The 16,405-nt window shown below is 43.3% G+C and overlaps 1 protein-coding gene across 1 annotated transcript in view; it reads right to left on the bottom strand.

Moving 5' to 3' along the window:
* Positions 1–16,405, bottom strand: part of SLC25A32 (solute carrier family 25 member 32) — a 24,144-nt gene extending 7,739 nt beyond the window's left edge. Inside the window, exons 1-6 of the mRNA XM_068396607.1 lie at positions 16,089–16,405; positions 12,979–13,129; positions 11,805–11,890; positions 10,735–10,895; positions 4,161–4,274; positions 1,793–1,938 (exon numbers count right to left, since the gene is read on the bottom strand). Coding sequence (XP_068252708.1) covers positions 1,793–1,938; positions 4,161–4,274; positions 10,735–10,895; positions 11,805–11,890; positions 12,979–13,129; positions 16,089–16,263 — 833 coding nt within the window. The 5' untranslated portion in view covers positions 16,264–16,405. The remainder of the gene's footprint in view (positions 1–1,792; positions 1,939–4,160; positions 4,275–10,734; positions 10,896–11,804; positions 11,891–12,978; positions 13,130–16,088) is intronic.

Genomic DNA, 16,405 nt, shown 5'->3' with positions numbered 1-16,405 from the left:
TAGTAGTCTGTGGCCTTCACCAGGTTGGGGAGTTGCCTGGTGATATCCCTGGTTCGGGTTCCAGGCAGGCTGCAGACCTCCCTGTGATGGGGGTCAGCTCTGCATATTGGGCCCTCAGATCCCTTTAGGAAGGAGTCTCCAACCACTAAAACTCTTCTCTTCTTCCTTGTGGAGGAGGTAGCTATACGCCTGTCAGGTTTTTCTGACTGTGGTGGGACCTCTGATATAGATTGCCTCTCCACCACATCCCCATTGGACCAGCTGTATTCCACTAGGGCTTCATATCTATTGCTCAGAGGCACCTGTGGAGGTGAGGTAGGCAAGGAGGGCACTCGTCTTTTGCCACGGCCATAGACTTGCCTCCACTCACTCCTCTCCTCTAAGTTATTGTTTTCCACCTGAGAGGGGCAGAGTACAGGGGTCCCTCGATCCTGGGAGCTCTCCGGCAGGTGCTCCCATTTTTGTTGTAGGGAAGGCAGAGCCTGGCTCCACCAGTCTATCTCCATTTCAGCCTCCCGAATGCTCCTAAGCCTTTCTACTTTGGCTTGAAGCCTTTCAAGCTGGCTTTGCAGCTGTGCCGCTCGGCCGAGCAGATCATCTACCTGCTCACAGCGCACACAGCCCCCTGTCACCACAGAGACGCTGTAGCATTCCCTGCAGCCGGCAACCTGCACCATCGCCTCCTTCCGTGGGAGCTCTGTCTGGGTTTCCACATCCATTTCGGTCTTCTTCCGCCGGGTAGATACCATTGTTCTTTCACTGAACTGGGAAATACCTGTTGGTGACACCCCTGGTTCACAGCTCCTTGGCACCTTCCTCGCCTTGTGCACTGGGAGGGAGTCAGCGCCCTCCCCAACGAGCTGCAAACTGCTGCGGCCTCTCCTGCCCTGGGACACACCCAGTCACTGCTGACTCACACAGTCACTGCTGACTCTCCCTCTACCCCCTGGGCAGGGACTAGTCCCTGTCCTCCAGGAGGCTTTTTATCACCCAATCAATCACCATCCCCAATCAACAGGGGGTGGTGCGTTTAAATCGCCTGCGGTGCCTCTGGCTACGCCCCCTCCTCTCCTGATTCGTTGCCGGGAACCTCCGGGTCCAGGGTGGGGGGGAAGCAGCTCGGGGCTGCTGCTCCAGGGGGGTCAAGAGTACGAAAACCGCCCGGTTACAGGCCTGTTGTATTGGTAGTGTATTGCAGAGGTGGCCAGCCTTAGTAACTAGAGAGTTCCATGTGAGAACTCTCATGTGCTTTCTGGGGCTGAGGGAAGACATTTGTGAGAAGATATGCATAGGTGTGAGGTAACCGTTCTCTAGAAGTCCTACAGGAACCTGGAACTAGGCTACAAATTCAGCCAGGCCACAGGGTAACCCAGGGACATCAGTATAAACAGCTCTGGCTAGCTCACTTCTCCCACAGCTCCCAGCAGCACAACCCTCCTGTCATATGTGATAATCTAAAACAGTTCAAGTGAGACTTCATTCTTTAAGAGCCCCAAAACAGCCAACTCGATGTTATTTTTTAACCTGTAAGTGAAATTTGTTGGGGAAGAGAGAAGGGAGACAGAATAAACAACAGAAGCCTGCAGGCTAGCATTGACCCTCTCCTATCTCCTCCTTTGTCCTTAGACTATTGCTGTTAGTGGCATCTTGCACAAAATGACTTTGTACAGTCATTTTATTTGCTCTGAGCTGCACTGGTTCTGGAAGTCAGCAGCATGGAAGCCAGTACACATAGTTCTGATTCAGTAAGACTCACCTTCCAAGATGTAAGCTTTTAATTCCGCATGCTTACCTCCATGTCCTGCGGATCACATCAAACACACCAGAATACGTATTATGCTGATCTTGAAGACGAGCTCGCACAACTTGATAGGGGTATGTTGCTGACACAGCAAATATTTTGGATACAGCTGCCATCATTATGTATTCCACAGTGTTCTAAAACCAACAAAAATTACCACGCTTGCCTTAACTATGGATTAAATTTGCCAATTTCCAAAAATCTTACTTGATTCTTAAATGTTGAACTAAACAATACTCTAGATTTTTTTCCCCTTTATAATACCCACATTTAAAAAAAATCACAGAATCATAGAATGTTACAGAACGTTAGGGATTGGAAGGGACCTCGAAAGATCATCTAGTCCAATCCCCCTGCCGGAGCAGGCTTACCTAGACCATATCACACAGAAATGCATCCAGGCGGGTTTTGAATATCTCCAGAGAAGGAGACTCCACAACCTCTCTGGGCAGCCTGTTCCAGTGTTCGGTCACCCTCACCATAAAGAAGTTTTTCCTCATATTTATGTGGAACCTTCTGTGTTCCAGCTTGCACCCATTGCCCCTTGTCCTGTCAATGGATGTCACTGAGAAGAACCTGGCTCCATCCTCATGACACTTGCCCTTTACATATTTATAAACATTAATGAGGTCACCCCTCAGTCTCCTCTTCTCTAAGCTAAAGAGACCCAGCTCCCTCAGCCTCTCCTCATAAGGGAGATGTTCCACCCCCTTAATCGTCTTCGTGGCTCTGCGCTGGACTCTCTCCAGCAGTTCCCTGTCCTTCTTGAACTGAGGGGCCCAGAACTGGACACAATATTCCAGATGTGGCCTCACCAGGGCAGAGTAGAGGGGGAGGAGAACCTCTCTCGACCTGCTAACCACACCCCTTCTCATACACCCCAGGATGCCATTGGCCTTCTTGGCCACAAGGGCACACTGCTGGCTCATGGTCATCCTGTTGTCCACCAAGACCCCCAGGTCCCTTTCCCCTACGCTGCTCTCCAACAGGTCTGTCCCCAACTTGTACTGGTACATGGGGTTGTTCTTGCCCAGATGCAGGACTCTACACTTGCCCTTGTTATATTTCATTAAGTTTCTCCCCGCCCAACTCTCCAGCCTGTCCAGGTCCCTCTGAATGGCTGCGCAGCCTTCCATTGTGTCAGCCACTCCTCCCAGTTTTGTGTCATCAGGGAACTTGCTGACAGTGCACTCTATTCCCTCATCCAAGTCATTAATGAATATATTGAATAGTACTGGTCCCAGTACCGACCCTTGAGGGACTCCGCTAGATACAGGCCTCCAACTGGACTCTGCCCCATTGACCACCACTCTCTGGCTTCTTTCCTTCAGCCAGTTCACAATCCACCTCACTACCCGATCATCCAGACCACACTTCCTCAGTTTAGCTGTGAGGATGCTGTTGGAGACCGTGTCAAACGCTTTACTGAAATCGAGATAGACCACATCCACAGCTTTACCATCATCTGTCCACTGGCTTATGTCCTCATAAAAGGCTATCAAGTTGGTTAAGCATGACTTCCCCTTGGTGAAGCCATGTTGAGTGCCCCTAATGATCCCCCTATCCTTGATGTGCCTAGAGACAGCACCAAGGACAAGTTGTTCCATCACCTTTCCAGGGATGGAGGTGAGGCTGACCGGTCTGTAGTTACCTGGGTCCTCCTTCTTGCCCTTTTTGAAGACTGGAGTGACATTCGCTTTCCTCCAGTCCTCAGGCACCTCTTCCGTTGCCCACGACTTAGCAAAGATGATGAAGAGTGGCCTAGCAATGACATCCACCAGCTCCCTCAGCACCCGCGGGTGCATCCCATCAGGGCCCATGGATTTATGGATGTCCAGATTGCTTAATTGGTTCCTGACCCAGCCCTCATCTACCAAGACAGACTCCTCCTCTATCCTGACTTCCTCTGGGACCTCAGGGGTCTGAAAAAATGGAAAAGTTTACCACGTACAGCACCACAGGTAATTCATTGTAAAACATGTGTTGCACTCTCATTCCTATCAAGTGAAACACTTTTCCCAAAAGTAACTACCTTTGCCCAACTTGCACCTGACCAGTTTTCCATGTAAGTGTTTTAGGACCTCCACCTATGCTTCCATACAGTAAGACAAAAAAACTATTCTCCCTCTAAAAGTCTCAAAACACTTGCCAAAGGAAGAAGTTGGGTTTCCCTGCAAAAAACCCATCACTAACCAGTTGCTTGTTTCTAAAAAGTGAAAAAGCATTATTTCCTTCGATATATTCTACATTCCAATTAAGGTATCAATACTTTGTAAATTTGGCTGTTCTATGACCTAGAAATGGAATAAATTTCCACTTGTTTACATGCCACAACATATTTTTTTCTCAATAATCTTACCAATTTTGTATCTGATAGTCTGTTTCTATACTTGTTGTATCTCATTTTCAAATCCTCGTATACCATGAACTGAAGTGCTCCATGTGAAGTTCCAAACAGACCGGGCACAAATCCCTAAAAAACAGGAATAAAACAAAGTTAAACAGCAACCCACGAAAACTACACAACTTGACAGAGCTCAGCTTACACACATGTGTATGTCCTCTGCTTTACAAATTGTGACTGCACAACTGTCACTGTGCAGTATGATTCAAAGGCAATTCTGGGTTGGTATTCTTAATGGCAGGCATCACACAAAAGTGTAATAAATGTTACTTTTCTCCAAATGACATACAGCCTAAAGACACCTAATGAGTGAGCAAGATAGATAAAACAAGTGGCCTCGGGACTCCACCTCAAACAGCACAAGCACAGGTCTTAAAAGCTGGCAACATGGATCAGGATTGTAAGAATACAAATCAAACTGCAGTCTTGCAAACGTGCTGCTCAGTGCCTGCCCCTTTCCAGGGACTGGCACTAAGCTGTTTGGTTCCCACCTGAAGCTGGTAAGGCAATGACAGAAGCTGGTGCCACTTCAGTGAGGAGGGCCATCAGGAGTAGAGGTACAAAAAAATTCTTGTGATCCAGTCCTGGAGATAGATATGTGCATGTGTGTATGTATATACAAAAGTATATCTATGATATATATATATACACATTTCTATCTTAAAAATGTGCATGTATATATGTATTACACACACACTCTGGAAAGTTGAAGGGCACAGATGAAAAGCTAACTCATACAAGGACTTATGGATGATCTACATTAAAGACATAAATCTGAGATTTGGATCAGTTTGAGTGCATTCCTCACCCTGTTCAGACCATATCCCAAGGCAGCCCAGCAGAGGTGACCAAAGGTGTAACAAAGCAGTCTGGGAAATGTTCCCCATTTGTAAGAGGCAATAATGGACAGTAAGAGTATAATGTGAAAATATACAGAAACTTCTGTCAGAAAAGTTGAAAACAGGTATTTTCTGAAGTGTCTCTACAAGAACGAGAAGGCAGGAGTTCCTTCAGGAGCAGGACTAGCTCAGTTGAAAATGAGCTGACAGCTGCATGGGTTCTGAGAAGCACTAATTCTCTTTTCAAAAAGAAAGTTGGTCACTTACACTGGAGAAGTATAGATAAATGGGGAATTAATAATCTTGGCCAGAAATGACTTAAAGGAGCCAAAAGCTTGCTGAAAACTGTTGCAAAGGGACAATTATAATGGAGTAAGTGATCAAAATGTGGGTAAAAGGACTCAAGGAACCAAAATTTCTCAAAAAATACTGGTATCGAACAGTTTTATCTTACTTGCCATGATCCATTCAGGTAAGACAGAGGAATTAAAAGATGTGTGCAGACATAAAACTCTCTATCAGACTAAACTGGAAGCCCAGAATGTTGAATAAAGACTTATCAATATACTACTAAGAGCCTGCAGAAGGGGAAGAAAAAGATACGGGATCTTGGCAGGAGTCTATTGAAATGTCTATAGTTTAACAGGACAAAACGATAAATTACTTCATAAACTCCTGACATGCAGAAAAAAACCCAACCCTAAACCAACAGCAGGCATAAAAACTGCACAGAGCTTCTACCACTTCAGAGATTAGCTCTCTGGATGCTACAGATTTCTTAAGTTTACGATATTACAGTCATTCGGGAAGTGATTTTTAGGATCTCTTTGATAAATGAAGATTAATTTCTTCTCACAGGAGAAAATAATGGTCATGAACTAATAATCAATGACCATGAACTGACAAAATGCATTAAGGGCTAGCTGAAGTCCCATAAAAAGCAATTCCCCAAATCAGGACAAGAGGAATTAAACCGAACATCTATATTTTGTCAACTGTGAGCATAATCATAGAATTTTGTGAAGTCTGAAGCCAAAGGGCCACAACAGAGGCAAAAGGACAACTTTGGTTTTCAGAAATCACGGATCAGAAAAGAAAACTAGCCAGTAATATAAAAACAGAAGAGGAGAAAGAGAAAAACAAAATTATTGAAATATCAAAGAAAAAATTATCTGGGACAGCAGAACAAGGAACAGTATAAAATTCATGTATAGTGATAGCAGGGAGAATCTTCACAAACATTTGCCCACGATTAAACAGTAAAACTGTTAAAAGACAGAGGAAATAATTGCTCTCGACTTGGAAAGGATTAGAATGATGTATTTACATCATAGGAGAATGAGGTAGTATTTTCCCCACCAACAAGAGAAGAATGTTAAGCAACATTTAAGAGTGCTGAACTCCTAAATTCAAGCCAGCAGATTTGGATAACTTGCACCCAAGAGTCCTAAAGCATCTACTGATGACACTTGCTAAACGAGTACCAGCGTGCTCTAAGTTTTGTACTAACAGGGAAAGCTTCCAAAGACTGAAGGACTTTTAATGTTGGGCCAATATTAAAAAATGCAAAAAGGGAGTGAGGCAATTGTCAGCCAATGCGCCTCAGTAAAATAAGAGCTGACCCAGGCTTCTACTGATCATACAAAACAATGTGTTCTTATGGAAAAATGTTTCAAAGCAAAACTGAACTGTTCACAGTAATGAAGTATCTTGGCTGAGGAAGTTTTTGAAATATTCCTACTCTATTTTCTTATTCTTACAATTTTACACAAAAATCTTTCTTGCCGCAAAATTTGATAGAATTTGGTATTTATTTTTCACCTACAATACGACTTGAAGATCAGTTTCACTTTATGAACTTTTTGGGTTTTTTACTTTAATATTCAAACATAGCCTTAGATTTTTGCCATGAGGGCTTGACAGGATCAACAGTTGCTTAAAGAAGTCTTGTTTGAATTCTCTTTTGGAGGATTAGAACAATAGACAGAATATATAATTAGAAATTTAAATGGTAAAGTATATAATTCTGAACAGTAGACAATGGGGAAAAAAATTGTATTTTAAAGTTGGTTTAAACAGCTGTAAGTGCCGAAGATCCAGGACAAGAGAAAAATGTCCTGTTGTTTAGCGTTTCAAAGGATGCCCACCACGATGAAAAGGAACACAGGCAAATGTGCATAGGGGAAAGCCTACGCTTCTCAGTGAAGAAGGGAACAAGGTTAATTTGGTGATGCAGTACTCACATTGCTGCCTGAAGTGTTTGAGAGAGTTCACGTCAAGAGCAGTCTCTGCTATGTGTTTTGAAAGAATGCAGCAGATTCCTCTTGTGGTCTGTTTAGCGTTGTCTTCATTTGAGTGCCCTGCTCTGACAAGCTGTGCAGAAAACACACTAGAAGTGTGCCATTATCTCCCTACGCACCTTGATTCCTTCATGGTGAAAGATGATACCATCTTTTATGTAAAAGTTACTTATGCTTCTGTTTCTCTGTAGAACCTGGGACTAAAATTAAAAGTCAAGATGGCCAGTCTCAGGGGATTTTGCTATATTCAAGTACGAAGACATAGAAAGTCACTTAGCTTACAAACTGCACATTTGCAAGAAGAAGGAAAATAGCATAAGCAAAAGCACAGCAAACTAAAGAGAGATAAATGCCTTAGACATTAATGGACTGGAAAAAGTACTTTATCCTGAGTACAGAATCTTGCCTAGCAAAGGTGAAATGACAATACAGAAGTGTCCAATATATCTATTTCACTTGGTAACAAGCACGCATTACTGCTAGGATTTTTGTTGTTGTTTGCATACTGCATTATTATTCTCAGTCTTGATGACTCTATATTTTCCTTTAATCTCCTTGAATTTTCTGCACTTCCTCTTTATTTTACTGTTGTCTGTTAAGAATTACTCTATTTCTAATTGCTGCTTCTACAACATCGCTGAAAGAGAATGAAACTGAAAATACAAATACAGAAGCATAGAAGCCAGGAGGAATGTTAGTTGCATTCTCGATCGATGTTTTAGTAGTCAGTCACTCTAGACTAGACATCTAACAGTTTCCCAAGAGCTCAGAGATATTTTATGTTTTTCTGAAAGTGCCAACTCCTACAATCTTATGATTGTTTTACAATGTTTGGTCTCTCCTGCCTTATACTTGAAAGGAACCATACAGCACTCTTAACATGGAGATGGTTGCATGACATTCAACTTCACGGCAAAGTAATTTTTAGAGCTCAGATCTCCAACAGATCTATAGGCGTGTTCAAATTACATAACCCCAAGCTGTTTTTTTCCTGTGCCTAGTGTGCAGCAGAGCAGCTCTGTCCCCAGTCATCTGGGTGACGGAGGCCAGGAAGACCAATGACTAGATGCCTACTGGGACAATCAGTGAAGGAAAGGCTCCTGTCTTTTCAAAACCAGGCCAAGTTCAAGAAGAACAAGTTATTGAGGAACCCAGCTTCAGATGAACTATAGTTTAATGAACAAACAATACCCAACAGAGCTAATAAAGACAGCTTTGATCCCTGCTAGAAAGATCAATGCATCTTGACATTATTAGTCTTGTGTCCCAAAGGACTGAAAGGAATTGCTCAGACCAGTAACAGCATCTTGTGCAATAGAGAGCAAGCTATGGAATTGCTTGGACAGAAATATGATTCTTTAGAAGACTCATCTCAAATTAATCAGAAAGAAACTACTTCCAGATTTTACTTCCAACTTGTGGTGGTATTCTCTGAGATCCCCTTATGTGCTATAAGGAACTCTATATGAAATTAAGATTACGAGGAAAAAGAAGACATTCCTGTGCACTACAGCTCCTGCAACTCAGGGCAATTAACAAATCTTCAGCTGTCACATTTCAAATAAAGCAAGAAAAAGATTAAAACTCCCCCCAAACCAGAAAATTATGGAAGGCTGAAGTATGGTCAAGTCAAACAGCCACCTGAAGAGGTGCCTTTTCCCCCAATATAGAGAAGGTTGAGAAAATCCTGACATCAAATGAAAGTTGCTCAGTGTGCATAGTTATGTAGGTCACTCAGGACCTATCTAGGTCACCTTCTTTGCAGATTTAAGCAAGTAATTTGCTCTTTCAAAGGAAGTACCTGGTTTAGTTCCCCAGCTGCAGATTAACACTACAAAGAAGTGCCTAGTGCCAAAGGCAACACATGCTACATGCACGAATAATCTGAAAAGTAGCTCAATGGAAGGACATCTTAAACCCCAACAGATGCAAGAAACGAGAACTTCTCTACATGGATCAGAGCAGACATCCAGGCAGGCAAATCAGAAATCCTGACAATTTCAATTTAGGAATAAGTAAGGTGCCTTGTTCCTGGTGTCAGAATTCGGCATTCATCATTATGTGGCATACTAGCCTTTCAGCATAGGAAGGATTATATTTTTCACTGCAAATAAAAGAAGTTAATGTTCAGTAATCAGGACAATTCCTAAGAGGTAGTGTTTTTGTTCTATAGCATTACTTGCAGGAGAAGAGCCAGACTGAACTAAAATAGATTTCTTCACACCTTCCAGGCACTGATGAATGCATCTTGATGTCATGGCCTGAAGGAAGGAGGAGGCAAAAAGTCCAAATCCAGTTGCCATCTGTTTCCCTAAATTAAAGGGAATAAAAACCCCACATATACGCAGATCATATTTAGAAGTCTGCAAATTTTATGGATCTAGAGATGACAGATTACAGACCTCAATAACTACAGGGCAAATGAGCAGTTGTGAAACCATCCATTGTGGAAGAAAAAATTAGCAACCAGTTTAGTCATATGTTATGTACGTTCCACAAGATGTCAGAAAGACAGAGATAAGGGATGAAATGGAAGAACGCACTAGCAGCAAGATATATTACGCTATTGCTGTCCACCTTATCCAAATGCTAATTATGGGAAGACTCCAAAAAATTAAAAGCAGCTTGTAGTTTACTCTCATTTCAGCATTATACGGAATCACAGAATGAATCAGGTTGGAAGAGACCTCAGGGATCATCAAGTCCAACCATCGCCCTGACACCATCATGTCAACTAGATCATGGCACTAAGTGCCATGTCCAGTCTTTTCTTAAACACATCCAGAGATGGTGACTCCACCACCTCCCTGGACAGCCCGTTCCAATGTCTAATGACCCTTTCTGAGAAGAAATTCTTCCTAATGTCCAACCTGAACCTCCCCTGGCGAAGCTTGATGCTGTGTCCTCTTGTCCTATCGCTAGTTGCCTGGGAGAAGAGGCCCACTCCCACTCCGCTACAACCTCCCTTCAGGTAGTCGTAGACTGCAATAAGGTCACCTCTGAGCCTCCTCTTCTCCAGGCTAAACAACCCCAGCTCCCTCAGCCGTTCCTCATAGGTCATACCCTCCAGACCCTTCACCAGCTTGGTCGCCCTCCTCTGGACTCGCTCCAACACCTCAACATATTATCACCCAATAGAGGATGGCTTAGCCATAAAGCTTACACTCTGTTCTTCAGTGATTTCCTACATTTCAACAGCATAATAGCTTTTCTTCTGATTAAGTCTTTTCACTGCAGTTCTTCAGTGGGAAAGAAGACTCACAGAATAAAAGTAAGTGAGCTAATACAAAAAATGACTTGCATTATTTTTTCGTAGATGAGTATTTACAAGTCTCACCATGCTACTGAGCGGTGCCAGCCAATCCTGGAATTTTTCTTAAATTTTATTACCTTATATAAGCCACGTATGCCCTCTGTCTTGTATATCTTTATAAGAGCATCAAACATTCCTCTGTATTGCCGCTTTGATGGATCAACACCAGCGTCATATTGCAGCACAAGTCGTGTCTTCGTTACCCATATTGGGTTTGTAATACAGAGAGTCATGGCTCCTGGGAACAGATGGAAGTTAGACTGATTGTTACGCCAACTCCAAAGCTCGTCTCAGTTTGTTCAGTTCAGTGTAATACAGGCTTCTGCAATGATAAAACTACTTATCCTGCAAGAGTACTCATATTACTTAAAACAGGTGAAGTTTATGCCCACCATTGTCCCCTCTCTCTGCCTTCAAAGCTCACAGCCAAGTCCAACCTACTCCTGCTGGGAGTACTTCTGTGAAGCATACCAGTTTTTGCATATTCTTAGTACACCTCCTTTTTTGTCTCACCTTTCCACAGTCAGTAGTGTAATCTGTAGTAGATAGGAAACAAGTAATTTCCTAATGTACTCCTGATTATCTGAGTTATTCTTCAGGTACACAATTGTTCAAAATTTAATGGACACCTCAGTAATGAGAAATTTGCTTAATCATCTTGTCAGGTTAATATAGAAGTTGAATTTTTATTTTGGATCTTTAGTTTCTAAGAAAACTTGAACCATAGATAAAGATTTTCAAAGACCAATGACCAATTCACTTATTCTATTAACTTCAATAGGCTTTGTCTTTTCCAGGTCTAAGTGTTAAACATTTAACGAGTTAACAAGCTGATCGCAGCAGATTTATACAGCTATATTTTGGGACTCAATATAGTACTAAATATGGAAAATGCTTATATGCAATGAAAACAAGGTCAGAAGGTATTTTGACAATGCTACTTCTGAGCAAAACTGAAAAGACCACAGTGATCCATCTATTCATCTTAGACATCATTAATTTATTTACAGACAATACGTGATTGCATTTGGACTCGAACACTTACACTTGCCACCTGTAAGAAAAAGCAGCACTGACACACAAAGGCAGGGAGCAGCATATGGAAAGGCTAGAAATAAACATTAATCATCTTTGCATTTAAACTCACCAGCCTCTGCAGCTGACAGTAGGTGTTCGGTTGCACTGAGACTTTCCAGCTTCCCTTCCTTCTTGTAAGCTTTGATGGCATTATAACTGGAAAATGTAAAAAGTATTTTGGTAAAGGTGAAAATAAACCTCTATTACTAAAAAAAAAAAACCCAAAACAACAAAAGCCCTCGCTTAACATCACGGAAAACATTAGGTGGTACACAACTTTTGAAAACAGGTATCTAAGCCAGCTACCTTTGTTTAGTTGATTAATTGATCTCTCAGCAGTTAGCTCTTTCAAGTGAACTATGGTAATACATATTTAAATTGATAAAGTACTACTGTCAGTATCAATGGGACTGCATCTTGAAATGGCTATCTGATCTCAAGAATTAACTTCTAAAAGAAACCAATTAGATAGCCTCCTTTTTATTGAGAGCAACAGTGACAGGTATCATCCTCTAGCTCAGAAATACACTAAGCTTTCTTCTCTTGATCCAGTTTCCAGTCTTTGGGGATTCAGAAACTGTCAGCAGGAGCTGAACTGTCAACAGGAACCTATAGCAAAGCTTGAGGACTTAAGTACAATAACAGAGTCTAGACAACTGACAAGTGAGGCTTGCATAGGCATACCAACTAACTATTCCCTGAAGCGTTCAATTAATAGGGATCAGCAGTAAATCAGGTCACAGTTACACAGCTAATAAAGTAGAAAAGATTGAGTATTAAAAAATGGGCTTTATAAGCAAAGCCCATCAACTCACAAAAATAATCAAAGAACTGACTGTCACTAAAATTATTAAAAATCAGTTAACGTTTAGCTTTAGTAGAAAACTTTACAAGTTCTCTAACTTTTAACGTGCCAGTTTAGGTTTTTATATTTTTGAGGGTTTAAGCACAGTATTTGCACTTTTAGAGGATTCTTCATGAATGATGTCACCATCTCTCAAGTTCCTCAGTATTTTCGCAGCATCAAGGGAATGCACTGTACTTGACAAAGTAACAGGTCTCTGACTCAAACTGCTTAAATTCTAAAACAGCAAACCATAATAAAGGGTAACAGACCTGGACTTACAAAAAGAACCACAAGTTTATCAGCCATTTAGCACATTTTTATACCCCCCAAAGAAGATGCGGTGTATATCTGAACATTACATTGCACAGGATATGACACATTTTACAGTTCTACTTACAAGAAAAAGTAAAGTCCCCAGGAAGCCCCTGCTCCCAACATGTTTGGAGTTACCCCTTGATATAAGCCTCGCAGTCCTTCATGCTTCCAGACAGTGCTCATGCAGTGAAGAATCCCGTTGTATTTTGGCCTTAGCTCCAATCCATCACTTACTATGAAAGAAAGAAATTATACTGAAAAACATTTCAGGAAGCATGAAGTTCAGCTATGTAAAAGCCACCACGGAAGTACACAGCCTCCAAAGCAAGCTGCAAATGAACATGAAAACATAACTGATCAACAGTATTTTAAAAGTATGCAAGAACTGGGGTTTACAGCTTTGTCAGTCTAGAGTTAAAGAACTTAAAAAAAAAAAAAAAAGGAAAAAAAAAAAAAAAGAAAAAGAACTTCCAAGCTCTGTAAGAGGAAAGTTCCCATTAATCTGACAAGGCTAACTGCATTGCTGTGCATTTTTGGTGAGCAGCAGCTCTGAACTGAAGTTTTTTGTCTCTTCTTTTTAGTGCCCCAGCAATTTTGCATCATATTTCAAGTGATATGTGTGGGGTCTTTGACAACACATTTCTATAAGGAGTTTAGACGAGCCTCAAATAACAACTCTTAAATTCAAACTTCTTTAAAATGTTCTACAGAACATGTAGGTTTTGTGTCCCCATCAAGATTAATCCTGGTAATCATGAATTTCAGGTGTTTTCTGTTCACATTCAATGTTCATTCTTCTTTGAACTTTGTGTACAGTACTGCACGTTGTGACTTCAGGACTAAAGACAAAATGCTTTTTCTGAGCACATTGTGACAAGGCCTCAACACCTTGACAATCACTCAAAACTCAAACACGAATTAAATGCCTCTTTTCTCGCTCCTGAATGAGCACTGCTAGATCTGTCCCAAAGACCTTTCCAAATTTTTTACCATGCTGCCATTAAATCATATTTATAAACACATTAAACAAGGTGGGAAATCAGAGACATGAAGGCAAGTCTGTCTGCCAAGGATGCTGCTGAGGATCTTCACAACACTGATTTCTGATCTCAGCCCTCATTTCCTGGTTGGAGACAAAACATAGCAATCATTATTTCCAACCCAAACAAGCATGTGAAATGATTCCTTTCTTTCTCTCTGTACAGTTTGACCAAAAACCTACCTGGAGGTAAGGCAAAGTAAGTTTAACACTGGAGTACCAACAAATAACTTAGGTATAGTTCAAAACTGTTCCAGTGCAGCCTCCAGCAACGGAAAGAAAGGGCTGTTAACCACACTCATATGCAGCAGGGAGGAAGTGCCTCCATCCTTAAATGACATCTAAACTCAAAGCTTATCAGCATGTTTTTCTCTCCTATGCCAAAAGGTGTATCCTCCAGGTATTAAGAACCAACACATGAGCTATTCTGTTAAAAGATGGGCATCAGATCTCAATGGTTCGGAACAAACTTTTGTAAAAAAGCCATGAGTGTTGGTCAGCCCAACCAAAACCTGACAGATGGAAATCAGGAACAAAACTGAAACCATCAGATAGAATCAGAGTAATTTAGGCTGGCAGTCACCTCCCAAGGCCATCTAACCCACCCCCCTGCTCAAAACAGACCTAATTAGACAGGTTACCCAGGGACATGTCCAATCAGTTCCTGAACATTTCCAAGGCTGAAGAGATTACAGCCTCTCTGGGTAAGCTTTTCCAGTATTTGACCACTCTCATGGTAAAAATCCTTTTTCTAATAAATAACTGGAATTTTCCATGTTCCCGCTTGTGCCTGTTCCCTCTTGCCCTGTAACTATTCACCTCCAAGAAGAAACTGTTTCGACATCCTCTGTGTCCTCCAATCGCAGTCACAGACTGCAATAGTATCTCCCCTCAGCCTTCTCTTTGTGAGGCCGAACTGATCCTGTTCTATCAGCCTGTCTTCCTATGTCATGTGCTCCAGCCCCATCACCAGTCTGGTGGCCTCCACTGGAATCATGCCAGTATGTCCATGTCTTCCTTGTACTGGTGAGCCCCAAACTAAACACAGTATTTCAGACTTAGTCTTACAAGTGTCAAACAGAGAGAAAGGAGCACTTCTACTAGCTATGCTCTTCATAATGCAGCCCAAGATGTGCCCACACTAGGATATGCAAGGAAGTCTTTAAAACCAACTTTGCAAAAAGTCTGTTTGGAAATGTAATGCTTTAAATTTTGTAAAACTTCTCTGTGACTGTTCACTATTTGTTTTTGTGATCTTAAACACCCATGTACCCATTTAAGATAACAATCCAAAGATATAGCAAACTGTTCCAACCTCTATAAAAAGAGAATATGATAAAAGGGCAACATGTTTCTCATATTAACACCAAAATCAATAGGGAGAAGCTGACATGTTTCCCTGCGGAAAAACAAACAAGTTAGAGTATTCCGCAAAACAACACCACTACTGTTAACGACCAAGATTATTATAAAACTATAGTTACTCTTTAAGTGTTGAAAATCTTTGGCATAAAGGTGAACTTTGAACATTGGCTTGAAACAATCCGCCTGTTAAAAACAGTCCTGCTGTGTCCTCTGGCACTGGTGGTCATGAAAGAGAGAGACAAGCCTGACCACCTCTAATCTGCCTGAAAACCGCCTGAGGCACACAGCACATTTTGTAGTCCCTAGAAATGACAGGAAGATTTAAGCTTTGGCATACGAGGCAGAAGAACCGGACCCGTCCCTTTCGGCCTACGGCCTGTTTGCTCCAAGCCGTGGGGCTGCCCTGCCAGCGCCTGCTGTCGCGTACCCGCACACAGGCTGAGGCAAAATCGTGCGGCTCATCGGGCTGTGCTCTCCCTCAGGAACAAGCCGGTAGGTCACCGGCTGGGAAACGGCGAGCGCGGCGGGATCCGCACGCCCTCAGCGCACACGGTTTGCCTCTGCAGGCCTCAGCGGCAAGCGCTGGGGGGAGCCGGGCCCGGGGCTCCCCCTGATGGCACACCCGCCGCCTCAGCAGGCGCCCCGGCCCAGCGGGGGCAGCCCCGACCCCGGCCTCCGGGAGCCCCGGCAAGCCCCCGCCTGGGGTACTGCAGCCTTGCGGCGCAGGGCCCGCATCCTCCCCAGCGCGGCGCGGCGCGGGGTGGGGTGGGCGGCCGGTGTGGCCTCACCTGCGAAGCGAATCTTGACGAGGTCCAGCGGATGGAGCACCAGGGTGGAGACGACGCCGCCGCTCAGCCCCGCCGCCAGGTTCTCCAGCTGCACATGGCGCAGCACGGACCGCGCGGGAGACGACGGCGCCGCCACCGGCGCCTCCACGGCGCACGCGGGACCCTGAGCGCTCATCGCCTGCGGAAGCGGCGGCGGCGCGCGGGCAGAGGGCAGGGCAGGGCGGGGCGGGGCGGGGCGGGGCGCGGCGGAGCTGAGCTGCCTCCCTCCCTCCCTCCCTCCGTCCCACGCCGCGGGCTGCCAGCCGGCGCCGGCGTCG

Source organism: Nyctibius grandis, chromosome 3 (genome assembly GCF_013368605.1).
Source record: "Nyctibius grandis isolate bNycGra1 chromosome 3, bNycGra1.pri, whole genome shotgun sequence".
Taxonomy (NCBI): Eukaryota; Metazoa; Chordata; class Aves; order Nyctibiiformes; family Nyctibiidae; genus Nyctibius; species Nyctibius grandis.
This window is presented reverse-complemented; position numbering and strand designations above follow the sequence as displayed.